Source organism: Salvelinus alpinus, chromosome 35, assembly GCF_045679555.1.
Source record: "Salvelinus alpinus chromosome 35, SLU_Salpinus.1, whole genome shotgun sequence".
In the NCBI taxonomy this organism is placed as follows: Eukaryota; Metazoa; Chordata; class Actinopteri; order Salmoniformes; family Salmonidae; genus Salvelinus; species Salvelinus alpinus.
This window is the reverse complement of record NC_092120.1, coordinates 8,450,084-8,466,588: the sequence shown is the minus strand read 5'-3', so window position 1 is coordinate 8,466,588 and position 16,505 is coordinate 8,450,084. Positions and strand designations below refer to the sequence as shown.

Genomic DNA, 16,505 nt, shown 5'->3' with positions numbered 1-16,505 from the left:
CCCCCCTCCCAGAGACAACTTTCCTTCTTCCAACCTTCCTCCCAGAGAGCAACTTTCCTACTTCCAACCCCCCTCCCAGAGACAACTTTCATATTTCCAACCCCCCTCCCAGAGACATCTTTCATTCTTCCAACCCCCCTCCCAGAGAAAACTTTCCTATTTCCAACCCCCCTCCCAGAGACATGTTTCCTTCTTCCAACCCCCCTCCCAGAGACATGTTTCCTTCTTCCAACCCCCCTCCCAGAGACATCTTTCCTACTTCCAACCCCCCTCCCAGAGACATCTTTCCTTCTTCCAACCCCCCTCCCAGAGAGCAACTTTCCTTCTTCCAACCCCCCTCCCAGAGACAACTTTCCTACTTCCAACCCCCCTCCCAGAGACAACTTTCCTACTTCCAACCCCCCTCCCAGAGACAACTTTCCTACTTCCAACCCCCCTCCCAGAGACAACTTTCCTACTTCCAACCCCCCTCCCAGAGACAACTTTCCTACTTCCAACCCCCCTCCCAGAGACAACTTTCCTACTTCCAACCCCCCTCCCAGAGACAACTTTCCTACTTCCAACCCCCCTCCCAGAGAGCAACTTTCCTACTTCCAACCCCCCTCCCAGAGACAACTTTCCTACTTCCAACCTTCCTCCCAGAGACAACTTTCCTACTTCCAACCTTCCTCCCAGAGAGCAACTTTCCTACTTCCAACCCCCCTCCCAGAGAGCAACTTTCCTACTTCCAACCCCCCTCCCAGAGAGCAACTTTCCTTCTTCCAACCCCCCTCCCAGAGACAACTTTCCTATTTCCAACCCCCCTCCCAGAGACAACTTTCCTTCTTCCAACCCCCCTCCCAGAGACAACTTTCCTACTTCCAACCCCCCTCCCAGAGAGCAACTTTCCTACTTCCAACCCCCCTCCCAGAGACAACTTTCCTACTTCCAACCTTCCTCCCAGAGACAACTTTCCTACTTCCAACCTTCCTCCCAGAGAGCAACTTTCCTACTTCCAACCCCCCTCCCAGAGAGCAACTTTTCTACTTCCAACCCCCCTCCCAGAGAACAACTTTCCTTCTTCCAACCCCCCTCCCAGAGACAACTTTCCTATTTCCAACCCCCCTCCCAGAGACAACTTTCCTTCTTCCAACCCCCCTCCCAGAGACAACTTTCCTTCTTCCAACCCCACTCCCAGAGACAACTTTCCTTCTTCCAACCCCCCTCCCAGAAACAACTTTCCTATTTCCAACCCCCCTCCCAGAGAGCAACTTTCCTATTTCCAACCCCCCTCCCAGAGACAACTTTCCTTCTTCCAACCCCACTCCCAGAGACAACTTTCCTACTTCCAACCCCCCTCCCAGAAACAACTTTCCTATTTCCAACCCCCCTCCCAGAGACAACTTTCCTATTTCCAACCCCCCTCCCAGAGAGCAACTTTCCTATTTCCAACCCCCCTCCCAGAGACAACTTTCCTATTTCCAACCCCCCTCCCAGAGACAACTTTCCTTCTTCCAACCCCCCTCCCAGAGAGCAACTTTCCTTCCAACCCCCCTCCCAGAGACAACTTTCCTATTTCCAACCCCCCTCCCAGAGACATCTTTCCTTCTTCCAACCCCCCTCCCAGAGACATCTTTCCTTCTTCCAACCCCCCTCCCAGAGAGGAACTTTCCTTCTTCCAACCCCCCTCCCAGAGACAACTTTCCTATTTCCAACCCCCCTCCCAGAGACAACTTTCCTTCTTCCAACCCCCCTCCCAGAGAGCAACTTTCCTACTTCCAACCCCCCTCCCAGAGAGCAACTTTCCTTCTTCCAACCCCCCTCCCAGAGACAACTTTCCTATTTCCAACCCCCCTCCCAGAGACAACTTTCCTTCTTCCAACCCCCCTCCCAGAGACAACTTTCCTACTTCCAACCCCCCTCCCAGAGAGCAACTTTCCTACTTCCAACCCCCCTCCCAGAGACAACTTTCCTACTTCCAACCTTCCTCCCAGAGACAACTTTCCTACTTCCAACCTTCCTCCCAGAGAGCAACTTTCCTACTTCCAACCCCCCTCCCAGAGAGCAACTTTCCTACTTCCAACCCCCCTCCCAGAGAGCAACATTCCTTCTTCCAACCCCCCTCCCAGAGACAACTTTCCTATTTCCAACCCCCCTCCCAGAGACAACTTTCCTTCTTCCAACCCCCCTCCCAGAGACAACTTTCCTTCTTCCAACCCCACTCCCAGAGACAACTTTCCTTCTTCCAACCCCCCTCCCAGAAACAACTTTCCTATTTCCAACCCCCCTCCCAGAGAGCAACTTTCCTATTTCCAACCCCCCTCCCAGAGACAACTTTCCTTCTTCCAACCCCACTCCCAGAGACAACTTTCCTACTTCCAACCCCCCTCCCAGAAACAACTTTCCTATTTCCAACCCCCCTCCCAGAGACAACTTTCCTATTTCCAACCCCCCTCCCAGAGAGCAACTTTCCTATTTCCAACCCCCCTCCCAGAGACAACTTTCCTTCTTCCAACCCCCCTCCCAGAAACAACTTTCCTATTTCCAACCCCCCTCCCAGAGACAACTTTCCTATTTCCAACCCCCCTCCCAGAGACAACTTTCCTATTTCCAACCCCCCTCCCAAAGACATCTTTCATTCTTCCAACCCCCCTCCCAGAGACAACTTTCCTTCTTCCAACCCCCCTCCCAGAGACAACTTTCCTTCTTCCAACCTTCCTCCCAGAGAGCAACTTTCTTACTTCCAACCCCCCTCCCAGAGACAACTTTCCTTCTTCCAACCTTCCTCCCAGAGAGCAACTTTCCTACTTCCAACCCCCCTCCCAGAGACATCTTTCATTCTTCCAACCCCCCTCCCAGAGAAAACTTTCATATTTCCAACCCCCCTCCCAGAGACATCTTTCCTTCTTCCAACCCCCCTCCCAGAGACATGTTTCCTTCTTCCAACCCCCCTCCCAGAGACATCTTTCCTACTTCCAACCCCCCTCCCAGAGACATCTTTCCTTCTTCCAACCCCCCTCCCAGAGAGCAACTTTCCTTCTTCCAACCCCCCTCCCAGAGACAACTTTCCTACTTCCAACCCCCCTCCCAGAGACAACTTTCCTACTTCCAACCCCCCTCCCAGAGACAACTTTCCTACTTCCAACCCCCCTCCCAGAGACAACTTTCCTACTTCCAACCCCCCTCCCAGAGACAACTTTCCTACTTCCAACCCCCCTCCCAGAGACAACTTTCCTACTTCCAACCCCCCTCCCAGAGAGCAACTTTCCTACTTCCAACCCCCCTCCCAGAGACAACTTTCCTACTTCCAACCCCCCTCCCAGAGAGCAACTTTCCTACTTCCAACCCCCCTCCCAGAGACAACTTTCCTACTTCCAACCTTCCTCCCAGAGACAACTTTCCTACTTCCAACCTTCCTCCCAGAGAGCAACTTTCCTACTTCCAACCCCCCTCCCAGAGAGCAACTATCCTACTTCCAACCCCCCTCCCAGAGAGCAACTTTCCTTCTTCCAACCCCCCTCCCAGAGACAACTTTCCTATTTCCAACCCCCCTCCCAGAGACAACTTTCCTTCTTCCAACCCCCCTCCCAGAGACAACTTTCCTACTTCCAACCCCCCTCCCAGAGAGCAACTTTCCTACTTCCAACCCCCCTCCCAGAGACAACTTTCCTACTTCCAACCTTCCTCCCAGAGACAACTTTCCTACTTCCAACCTTCCTCCCAGAGAGCAACTTTCCTACTTCCAACCCCCCTCCCAGAGAGCAACTTTCCTACTTCCAACCCCCCTCCCAGAGAGCAACTTTCCTTCTTCCAACCCCCCTCCCAGAGACAACTTTCCTATTTCCAACCCCCCTCCCAGAGACAACTTTCCTTCTTCCAACCCCCCTCCCAGAGACAACTTTCCTTCTTCCAACCCCACTCCCAGAGACAACTTTCCTTCTTCCAACCCCCCTCCCAGAAACAACTTTCCTATTTCCAACCCCCCTCCCAGAGAGCAACTTTCCTATTTCCAACCCCCCTCCCAGAGACAACTTTCCTTCTTCCAACCCCACTCCCAGAGACAACTTTCCTACTTCCAACCCCCCTCCCAGAAACAACTTTCCTATTTCCAACCCCCCTCCCAGAGACAACTTTCCTATTTCCAACCCCCCTCCCAGAGAGCAACTTTCCTATTTCCAACCCCCCTCCCAGAGACAACTTTCCTATTTCCAACCCCCCTCCCAGAGACAACTTTCCTTCTTCCAACCCCCCTCCCAGAGAGCAACTTTCCTTCCAACCCCCCTCCCAGAGACAACTTTCCTATTTCCAACCCCCCTCCCAGAGACATCTTTCCTTCTTCCAACCCCCCTCCCAGAGACATCTTTCCTTCTTCCAACCCCCCTCCCAGAGAGGAACTTTCCTTCTTCCAACCCCCCTCCCAGAGACAACTTTCCTATTTCCAACCCCCCTCCCAGAGACAACTTTCCTTCTTCCAACCCCCCTCCCAGAGAGCAACTTTCCTTCCAACCCCCCTCCCAGAGACAACTTTCCTATTTCCAACCCCCCTCCCAGAGACATCTTTCCTTCTTCCAACCCCCCTCCCAGAGACATCTTTCCTTCTTCCAACCCCCCTCCCAGAGACAACTTTCCTTCTTCCAACCCCCCTCCCAGAGAGCAACTTTCCTTCTTCCAACCCCCCTCCCAGAGACAACTTTCCTATTTCCAACCCCCCTCCCAGAGACAACTTTCCTATTTCCAACCCCCCTCCCAGAGACATCTTTCCTTCTTCCAACCCCCCTCCCAGAGACATCTTTCCTTCTTCCAACCCCCCTCCCAGAGACATCTTTCCTACTTCCAACCCCCCTCCCAGAGACATCTTTCCTTCTTCCAACCCCCCTCCCAGAGACAACTTTCCTTCTTCCAACCCCCCTCCCAGAGAGCAACTTACCGTCTTCCAACCCCCCTCCCAGAGAGCAACTTACCGTCTTCCAACCCCCCTCCCAGAGACAACTTTCCTTCTTCCAACCCCCCTCCCAGAGAGCAACTTTCCTTCCAACCCCCCTCCCAGAGACAACTTTCCTATTTCCAACCCCCCTCCCAGAGACATCTTTCCTTCTTCCAACCCCCCTCCCAGAGACATCTTTCCTTCTTCCAACCCCCCTCCCAGAGAGGAACTTTCCTTCTTCCAACCCCCCTCCCAGAGACAACTTTCCTATCTTCCAACCCCCCTCCCAGAGAGCAACTTTCCTTCTTCCAACCCCCCTCCCAGAGAGCAACTTATCGTCTTCCAACCCCCCTCCCAGAGACAACTTTCCTATCTTCCAACCCCCCTCCCAGAGAGCATCTTTCCTTCTTCCAACCCCCCTCCCAGAGACATCTTTCCTTCTTCCAACCCCCCTCCCAGAGACAACTTTCCTTCTTCCAACCCCCCTCCCAGAGAGCAACTTTCCTTCTTCCAACCCCCCTCCCAGAGACAACTTTCCGTATTTCCAACCCCCCTCCCAGAGACAACTTTCCTATCTTCCAACCCCCCTCCCAGAGACATCTTTCCTTCTTCCAACCCCCCTCCCAGAGAGCATCTTTCCTTCTTCCAACCCCCCTCCCAGAGACATCTTTCCTACTTCCAACCCCCCTCCCAGAGACATCTTTCCTTCTTCCAACCCCCCTCCCAGAGACAACTTTCCTTCTTCCAACCCCCCTCCCAGAGAGCAACTTACCGTCTTCCAACCCCCCTCCCAGAGAGCAACTTACCGTCTTCCAACCCCCCTCCCAGAGACAACTTTCCTTCTTCCAACACTCAGCCCCCATACCTCTGACGATGAGTGTGATGCGTCGGACCTCTTCCGGCTGTTTGTTGTTCTTCACCGAGTACGTCCCCTCGTCCCCCTCGCCCACATTAGCTAGGATCAGGTGACTGAGCTGACTGTTGAGCTTGGCACGGTTACCAATCACGGACCCACCCCGCATCAGGACCACCTCAGCCCCCGCCTTGGCATTACTGGGCTGGAACAAAACCTCTGCAGCCAGGGAGGGCAGCTGCAGATGGAAGTCCTCCCCAAAGAACATGGTCTGCTGGGAGTCTTCTTTACCTGGGAGGTGGTGGGAGGGTATGTTTAACATTTCCACAGAAATGCATCACAAAGCTTCATACTATATCATAACTAATGATGCATTGATAACAGATGGCAGGGATGCTTACCTTTCAAAGGGGCCGACAGAGCTACGGACAAAGAGAAAAGAGGTTGGTGTAATTTCATAATTATGCATAGAAATGTAATTCATCAAATATGTTAGATATATGACCAATAACTATACTGTGTCTTAAGGACCCATAAGAAGAAAAAAAAGATGGTTGTGTCTATTACTCCTGGTGGATTATTCCACACACTGAACCTGTACACACTGAACCTGTACACACTGAACCTGTACACACTGAACCTGTTTTTACACTGAACCTGTACACACTGAACCTGTACACACTGAACCTGTACACACTGAACCTGTACACACTGAACCTGTACACACTGAACCTGTACACACTAAACCTGTACACACTGAACCTGTACACACTGAACCTGTACAAACTGAACCTGTACACACTGAACCTGTTTTTACACTGAACCTGTACACATACACAAACTACTCTGGACAGCTCCACACTGCTCTGGACAGCTCCACACTACCCTGGACAGCTCCACACTGCTCTGGACAGCTACTCTGGACAGCTCCACACTGCTCTGGACAGCTCCACACTGCTCTGGACAGCTCCACACTACTCTGGACAGCTCCACACTGCTCTGGACAGCTCCACACTGCTCTGGACAGCTCCACACTACTCTGGACAGCTCCACAGCTCCACACTGCTCTGGACAGCTCCACACTGCTCTGGACAGCTCCACACTGCTCTGGACAGCTCCACACTACTCTGGACAGCTCCACACTGCTCTGGACAGCTCCACACTACTCTGGACAGCTCCACACTACTCTGGACAGCTACTCTGGACAGCTCCACACTGCTCTGGACAGCTCCACATTGCTCTGGACAGCTCCACACTAATCTGGACACTACTCTGGACAGCTCCACACTGCTCTGGACATCTCCACACTACTCTGGACACTACACTGGACAGCTCCACACTGCTCTGGACAGCTCCACACTGCTCTGGACACTACACTGGACAGCTCCACACTGCTCTGGACAGCTCCACACTACTCTGGACAGCTCCACACTGCTCTGGACAGCTCCACACTGCTCTGGACAGCTCCACACTGCTCACTGCTCTGGACAGCTCCACACTGCTCTGGACAGCTCCACACTGCTCTGGACAGCTCCACACTACTCTGGACAGCTCCACACTACTCTGGACACTACTCTGGACAGCTCCACAGTGCTCTGGACAGCTCCACACTGCTCTGGACAGCTCCACACTACTCTGGACACTACACTGGACAGCTCCACATTGCTCTGGACAGCTCCACACTGCTCTGGACAGCTCCACACTACTCTGGACACTACACTGGACAGCTCCACACTGCTCTGGACAGCTCCACACTACTATGGACCGCTCCACACTACTCTGGACAGCTCCACACTACTCTGGACAGCTACTCTGGACATCTCCACACTACTCTGGACAGCTACTCTGGACAGCTCCACACTACTCTGGACAGCTACCCTGGACAGCTCCACATAACTCTGGACAGCTACTCTGGACAGCTACCCTGGACAGCTACTCTGGACAGCTACTCTGGACAGCTACTCTGGACAGCTACCCTGGACAGCTACCCTGGACAGCTCCACATAACTCTGGACACTACTCTGGACAGCTACTCTGGACATCTCCACACTACTCTGGACAGCTACCCTGGACAGCTCCACACTACTCTGGACAGCTCCACACTGCTCTGGACAGCTCCACATAACTCTGGACAGCTACCCTGGACAGCTCCACACTACTCTGGACAGCTACCCTGGACAGCTCCACACTGCTCTGGACAGCTCCACATAACTCTGGACAGCTACCCTGGACAGCTCCACACTACTCTGGACAGCTACCCTGGACAGCTCCACACTGCTCTGGACAGCTCCACATAACTCAACTGAATCAGAGATGGATGACTGCTACCGTCACATTCCCCCTTTGGGCCTCAATAAAGTATTATCTCATGTGACCTTATCATATCTGGTCATACATCTCTGGGCTTAACGACATACCTGAGCAGAGCAGCAAGCTCAGCACCACCGCCACACTGACTGTCTTCATCTTCATCAGATCTCCTGGCTCTGGAAAGAAGGAGAGATGAAGGGAAGATAAGATAAAGGAAAGATAGAGTATAAACAAAAATGGTGTTTGATAAGTGGCACATTAGAATAGAATGCCACTCCATCTCTCTCTCTCTCTCTCTGTCCCTCTATCACCTCTACATCCTCTTCTCCTCCCTCGGTTGTTCTTTCTGTGTCTCCATCTGATTGTGTTTGGATGGGTGGGGGTGAGGGTGAGGGAGGTGCTCCCTTAGCTAATTCATAGACAATGATAGAATGTTGTGGTGGTGACATCATCTCATGGTGACATCATCGCATGAAGTGGAGCCGAGAGGATGAGGATCACTTAGCTTGTCTGACTTCACCAGAGGAGTGAATGCAGTGTGTGTGTGTGTGTGTGTTCCTCTGATCCTAATGGTCATCCCAAAGTTTCTTCCTCCTCTCTGATATCTTTGAAAAAATACATCTTTCCCCCCTTCCATGTTAGATCATGAAAGCAATCCACCAAACCAGTCACGTTATATCAGTCATATTCAAAGTATTCCAACAGGGCCAAGGTTTTTCATCCACTGACGACCGTCAACACATGATTACTTACAGAAAAAAACGCTCAGTAGATATTTTGCGGCATTGAATCCCTACACCTGATGTCCAGGAGAATTAAATTTACCACCAATGCAAAAGGTTGTACAAACGATAGCCTGCAGTGCAGCACCTCCCCTGTTCCAAGAAACAAACTAGCACAGTGCTCATGTAGCGTAAATAGTTCCCAATTCAATTCCAATAGTTGATTTACGTTACCAAGCAAGTGGGGCTTTAAGATTGAAAGATACATGAACTTATTGCAACAACAAAAACAACAAGAACCTATTCTTTTTCATAATCCCTCCCCTTTAAATGCACATTGGAGCTTGTTTGAGGTTTTGAACTAGGGGTGTATTCATTAGTGCTCACCATAGCAAGCCGTAGCAAAATGTTTTGCAACAGAAAGGTTTTGCAAAGAAAAGGAGTGTTTCTTATTGGACAAGTTCAGGTTAGTCCTTCCCGTTTTGGCCTGTTAGTGTCTGTTTGGTTCCTGGATAATACACCCAAGGACGCCATAGGCTCCCAATGGATCCCAGACAGGGATTGGTATATTGATTAGGTGTCAGTGAACATGCCTGAATTAAAACAGCCTGGTAATAATTAATGGTAATTGGGACTGGGGGGGAACTGGGTAATTGCTTGGCTGGGTTTCAAACAGAGATCCACCTTTTCCTTAATTACAGCCAGTTTTCTACAGCAGGAAAATAATCCTGCAGCAACAGGAAATGTGAATTATTATGTGGATTATAATTAATGGACATTTTTGTAGGGGTTGATACATTTTTCATTAGGGCAAATAAAGTCTGACATTTCAAAGTGGTAATTACAAACTTCAGAATCCCTTTGAAACCTCAAATACACTACACATTTTAAATGTCCTGCATAGAAGGAAAGTTATTCTGCAACAGGGTGATCAAATGAAGATCCTACATCTGTAGCGGCAGATTTAACTAGTTCCCCTGAGTCAAGGGAATGGCATGCCATTGAGGTGCTGAGATTAAGCAGCAAAGCGTTCACCCTCCCAACAACCATTCTGCAACAGGATGCTTAATCAGGATTGTAAACACTGTAGGACACTGCGATCCTGAACGCTAGAGATGAAAGGAGATAGCATTTAGACACAGGCCTGAACTGTTGGCTGTGTGTGTGTGTGTGTGTGTGTGTGTGTGTGTGTGTGTGTGTGTGTGTGTGTGTGTGTGTGTGTGTGTGTGTGTGTGTGTGTGTGTGTGTGTGTGTGTGTGTGTGTGAGAAAGAGAGAGAGAGAGAATGTGTGTACAATGCAGGAAGCATGACGCCACCTGCAGAGACCTGATCTGTTGGCAGGAGCAGAAAACCTGCTACTCTCATTTGTTAATGAGAACAATTAGCATGTGATAATGTCATAATTCCCCAACCACCATCTCTCTCTGCTACAAGACACTCTTATCCAATCTTCTCCTCTCTCTGTTTCTCTCTCTTTCTCCCAGCCTCTTACACCCTGCACTGGGCAGAGAGCCGAGCCACTATCATAGCCTGAAAGCACAGTCATTTGATTACATCTGAAACAAAAGACAGGACACAGCGGAGCCCCAGAGGAGAGGGTCCCTCAGACAACACCAGCAACAACCACACATCAGTTGTGACCCCTTGGTACAGCCATGTTCTGTCTGCATAGGTTGATTCTGCCTGGGACATGACGTTGGGAACACCTTGCTGTGTTCTTATTACTGAAGAATTACATGGTAATAAGAACATGTTTTTTCTTAAAACTGTATTGTTGGTTAAGGGCTTGTATTCAGCATTTCACTGTAAGGTCTACTACACCTGTTGTATTCAGCATTTCACTGTAAGGTCTACACCTGTTGTATTCAGCATTTCACTGTAAGGTCTACACCTGTTGTATTCAGCATTTCACTGTAAGGTCTACTACACCTGTTGTATTCAGCATTTCACTGTAAGGTCTACTACACCTGTTGTATTCAGCATTTCACTGTAAGGTCTACTACACCTGTTGTATTCAGCATTTCACTGTAAGGTCTACTACACCTGTTGTATTCAGCATTTCACTGTAAGGTCTACTACACCTGTTGTATTCAGCATTTCACTGTAAGGTCTACTACACCTGTTGTATTCAGCATTTCACTGTAAGGTCTACTACACCTGTTGTATTCAGCATTTCACTGTAAGGTCTACTACACCTGTTGTATTCAGTATTTCACTGTAAGGTCTACTACACCTGTTGTATTCAGCATTTCACTGTAAGGTCTACACCTGTTGTATTCGGGGCATGTGACAAATCAAATTGGATTTGATGTTATATCATAATGTGTGAACACAGGGATGTGAAACATGTTCATCTTTGTGTCACTACAGCACATAAGGGGAATATATCTGCGTTGTTGTTTTTAGAGGACCTGTGAAGCAGATAATCCAAGATCTTCCACTCCATTTAAGGAGGAAAAAATTGTTTTTCGAATCATTTGGGGCCAGAAACGTTACAAAAAATCACATGTGAAAGGAACACGTGAAAAAACACGTGGTTTATGGACACGTGTGAACACAGGTGTAAACAAATCACGTGAAATATGTCACATGTCAAATAAAAACATTCACATGAGTCAGACACGTAGTTTTCGGACACTTGTGACATTTCACATACATTTTTCACATGTGAACAAATCAAGTAAAAAATGTAATGTGGGAAAAGCAAACATGTGAGTCAGATGTGGTTTTAGGACAAATTTGACATGTTTTTTTGTAAGGGAAACAATACCCTGGTGCTCGCCTCACTGGGTTTACAGTGACACACACACACACACACACACACACACACACACACACACACACACACACACACACACACACACACACACACACACACACACACACACACACACACACACACACACACACACACACACACACACACACACACGCCTCCTCTTCTTTGGGCTTTTAACCATGGGCTGCCGGACTGGGCCATCTGCTATCCTTCACTCCCTCTTTTCCTCCCTTCCTCTTTCTGTATCTCTCTCTCTTTCTGTCCCCTATTCACCTAGACTTCTCTATCTGTCACTCTCTCTTCCTTCCTCAGTTCCTCTCTATCAGTCCCTCTATCTGTCACTCTCTATCAGTCCCTCTCTATCTGTCACTCTCTATCAGTCCCTCTCTATCTGTCACTCTCTATCAGTCCCTCTCTATCAGTCCCTCTCTATCAGTCCCTCTCTATCTGTCCCTCTCTATCTGTCACTCTCTCTTCCTTCCTCAGTTCCTCTCTATCAGTCCCTCTCTATCTGTCACTCTCTATCAGTCCCTCTCTATCTGCCACTCTCTATCGGTCCCTCTCTATCTGTCACTCTCTATCTGTCACTCTCTATCTGTCACTCTCTCTTCCTTCCCCAGTCCCTCTCTATCTGTCACTCTCTCTTCCTTCCCCAGTCCCTGTCTATCAGTCCCTCTCTATCTGTCACTCTCTCTTCCTTCCTCAGTTCCTCTCTATCTGTCACTCTCTATCAGTCCCTCTCTATCTGTCACTCTCTATCAGTCCCTCTCTATCTGTCACACTCTATCTGTCACTCTCTCTTCCTTCCCCAGTCCCTCTCTATCTGTCACTCTCTCTTCCTTCCCCAGTCCCTGTCTATCAGTCCCTCTCTATCTGTCACTCTCTCTTCCTTCCTCAGTTCCTCTCTATCTGTCACTCTCTATCAATCCCTCTCTATCTGTCACTCTCTATCAGTCACTCTCTATCAGTCCCTCTCTATCTGCCACTCTCTATCTGCCACTCTCTATCGGTCCCTCTCTATCTGTCACTCTCTCTTCCTTCCTCAGTTCCTCTCTATCAGTCCCTCTCTATCTGTCACTCTCTATCAGTCCCTCTCTATCTGCCACTCTCTATCGGTCCCTCTCTATCTGTCACTCTCTATCAGTCCCTCTCTATCTGTCACTCTCTCTTCCTTCCCCAGTCCCTCTCTATCTGTCACTCTCTCTTCCTTCCCCAGTCCCTCTCTATCTGTCACTCTCTCTTCCTTCCCCAGTCCCTCTCTATCTGTCACTCTCTCTTCCTTCCCCAGTCCCTCTCTATCAGTCCCTCTCTATCTGTCATGTATTTCACTCTCTTTTTACTGCCACCCTCTCTTTATTTTATTTTCCTGTCTCCCTTTTTCTCTCTGTTTCCTCCCACATCTCTTATCCTCTTTCCATCCCTGCATCATCTTCTCATCGATCTTCCAATTTGTCCCTTTCTCTCTTTTTTTCTGTCTGACTCAGCTGTTACTTTCTCTCCTCTCCTGCTTTCTGTCCTTCTATCTTTTCTCATTCTATTTCCTGTTCTGCCTCATGCCACTCTCTATATCCCTCTATTCTCTCTCTGCCTTCTCTCTCTTTATTTCCCATTCCATTTCTGCTATGCTTCCTCTGTCCTTCCCTCTCATTCTTCTTTTCTCCCCCTCCCTCCCTCTCTTTCTCTCCCTCCCTCCCTCTCTCTTTCTCCTCTCATGCCCCTTTCACCCTCTCCTCCTCCTTATCTTATAACATCTCAGCTCCAGCAGCATCCCACTCTGAACTCAAAGACTGTGTCAGTCTTCATCTGAGATGTGGGATTTGTTCCAAATGGCACCCTATATATTCCACTACTTTTAACCAGGGTCCATACGGCTCTGATCAAAAGTAGGGCACTATATAGGGAATAGGGTGCCATTTGGGACGCAGCCTCTGAGTCTCTGGTCACTGAGAAGGGAGAGAGGAGGAGGTACAGACAGGCCTTTGTTGAGCTCCTTTAAAGAGGCGGAAAAGCCTTCAATGACTGCAGATGCATGAACCCCACAAAGATGTCTCTGTCTGTCTGTCCTTCATTCCTTCACATCGTTTCCATCATTCTCCTTGGCTTACATAATCACAGTGGTCGGTGCATCTATCCCCTAATACTTCTGTCACTGTAATGAAGGCAAAGTATCCAGTCAGGCTGCAAGGAAATGCACACCCCAAACACACACACACACACACACACACACACACACACACACACACACACACACACACACACACACACACACACACACACACACACGATACAATACACACACACTTGTCCATAAATCCCGTAGACACAAACACACATGACCAATATTCGCTTCCTCTCTCCCTCTTTCCCTCCTCTCCTCCCTCACCAGAAAATACAATCTTAAATCATGAAGTGTCAGAAAAGCAAAAGAACAACAGACCAGTACACAGGCTGAATGTTTACTTCAGGTGGTTTACTGGAGGTCAAGGCTTTCTGGTTAGTTCAAATGACAATGGGTGCATCTCAATAGTCTTAAGAGGCTTCCTCTCTTTGTCTCTTTTCCTTCATCTGTTCTGATGAGTGTAAAACTACTTGATAGGTGAAAGCAGATTCACAACAATACACATCAACCATACTGCTTTTATCCATCCTGTGGCAAGGAGACGGATAAAGGAAAGGAGACAAGGGGAAGAAGCCACTTTAGACTGTTGAGATGCAGCCCTGGGCTGCTTGCCTGGAAGTGTTGTGTAAATCAAAATGGATGATGGATGCGGTCTCATATGACACAGACATAGACTGACTCTTCATTTATCCACCGCCTTCCCTTCTTTAAGTACTCTAAAAATATTCTCTCTATCTCTCTCTCTGTCTAGGTCCATGTCTCTATCTCACTGTACAGTTGAAGTCGGAAGTTTACATACACTTTAGCCGAATACATTAGAACTCAGTTTTTCACAATTCCTGACATTTAATCCTAGTAAAAGTTCCCTGTATTAGGTTAGTTAGGATCACCACTTTATTTTAAGAATGTGAAATGTCAGAATAGTAGTAGAGAGAATGAATATTTATATAATGAATATTTCAGCTTTTATTTCTTTCATCACATTCCCAGTGGGTCAGAAGTTTACATACACTCAATTAGTATTTTGTAGCATTGCCTTTAAATTGTTTAACTTGGGTCAAACGTTTCGGGTAGCCTTCCACAAGCTTCCCACAATAAGTTGGGTGAATTTTGGCCCATTCCTCCTGACAGAGCTGGTGTAACTGAGTCAGGATTGTAGGCCTCCTTGCTCGCACATACTTTTTCAGTTCCCTCCACAAATGTTCTATAGGATTGAGGTCAGGGCTTTGTGATGACAACTCCAATACCTTGACTTTGTTGTCCTTAAGCCATTTTGCCACAACTTTGGAAGAATGCTTGGGGTCATTGTTCATTTGGAAGACCCATTTGTGACCAAGCTTTAACTTCCTGATTGATGTCTTGAGATGTTGCTTCAATATGTCCAAATAATTTTCCATCCTCATGATGCCATCTATTTTGTGAAGTGCACTAGCCCCTCCTGCAGCAAAGCACCCCCACAACATGATGCTGTCACCCACGTGCTTCACGTTTGGGATGGTGTTCTTCGGCTTGCAAGCCTCCCCCTTTTTCCTCCAAACATAACGATGGTCATTATGGCCAAACAGTTCTATTTTTGTTTCATCAGACCAGAGGACATTTCTCCAGAAAGTACGATCTTTGTCCACATGTGCAGTTGCAAACCATAGTCTGGCTTTTTTATGGAGGTTTTGGAGCAGTGGCTTATTCCTTGCTGAGCGACCTTTCAGGTTATGTCGATATAGGACTCGTTTTACTGTGGATATAGATACTTTTGTACCTGTTCCTCCAGCATCTTCACAAGGTCCTTTGCTGTTGTTCTGGGATTGATTTGCACTTTTCGCACCAAAGTACGTTCATCTCTAGGAGACAGAACGCGTCTCCTTCCTGAGCAGTATGACAGCTGCGTGGTCCCATGGTGTTTTTACTTGCATACTATTGTTTGTACAGATGAACGTGGTACTTTCAGGCATTTGGAAATTGCTCCCAAGGATGAACCAGACTTGTGGAAGTCTACAATTTTTTTTCTGAGGTCTTGGCTGATTTCTTTTGATTTTCCCATGATGTCAAGCAATGAGGCACTGAGTTTTAAGGTAGGCCTTGAAATACATCCACAGGTACACCTCCAATTGACTCAAACTATCAGAAGCTTCTAAAGCCATGACATCATTTTCTGGAATTTTCCAAGCTGTTTAAAGGCACAGTCAACTTAGTGTATGTGAACTTCTTTCCCACTGGAATTGTGATACAGTGAATTATAAGGGAAATAATCTGTCTGTAAACAATTGTTGGAAAAATTACTTGTGTCATGCACAAAGTAGATGTCCTAAACGACTTGCCAAAACTATAGTTTGTTTGACAAGAAATTTGTGGAGTGGTTGAAAAACGAGTTTTAATGACTCCAACCTAAGTGTATGTAAACTTCCAACTTCAACTGTATATATCTTTCTCCCCCTCTCTCTAGGTGTATTTCTCTCTATCCCTCTTTCTCTCAATCACTCTGTATTTCTCCCTCTCACTCAGCCCCACTCTCAGTCTCTCTCTTATATATATGAAAGGAATGGACAGGTTTTCACCATATTGCTTTCACCTGTCAGATCTTGTCAGATCAGAGGTCATGAGGGGGAAGAGTGCTACAGTAAATGTCCTCATCCTCAACTCATCATTGTCTTTCAAGTGAGGACATAGAAAGACAACTCACAGATGACATGTAGCTTCATCATTTCCTAATTGTGACAGTTGAAGATAGGCCACTACAGGCGCTAGCAATACATCAATCAGCATCACTTCCAGTTTACAGTCTTCCAATAAAAATATATCTGTGCCAAATTAGAGACAGACAG

At 48.1% G+C, this 16,505-nt stretch overlaps 1 protein-coding gene across 2 annotated transcripts in view; it reads right to left on the bottom strand.

Annotated features, from left to right (window-relative positions):
- The window catches only part of LOC139564153 (uncharacterized), a 41,746-nt gene that overhangs the window by 23,799 nt on the left and 1,442 nt on the right, over positions 1-16,505 (bottom strand). For both annotated transcript variants that reach the window (XM_071383382.1, XM_071383381.1), the window contains exons 2-4: positions 8,174-8,242; positions 6,158-6,178; positions 5,769-6,047 (exon numbers count right to left, since the gene is read on the bottom strand). In XM_071383382.1, the coding sequence (XP_071239483.1) occupies positions 5,769-6,047; positions 6,158-6,178; positions 8,174-8,228 (355 nt within the window). In that variant the 5' untranslated portion in view covers positions 8,229-8,242. The remainder of the gene's footprint in view (positions 1-5,768; positions 6,048-6,157; positions 6,179-8,173; positions 8,243-16,505) is intronic.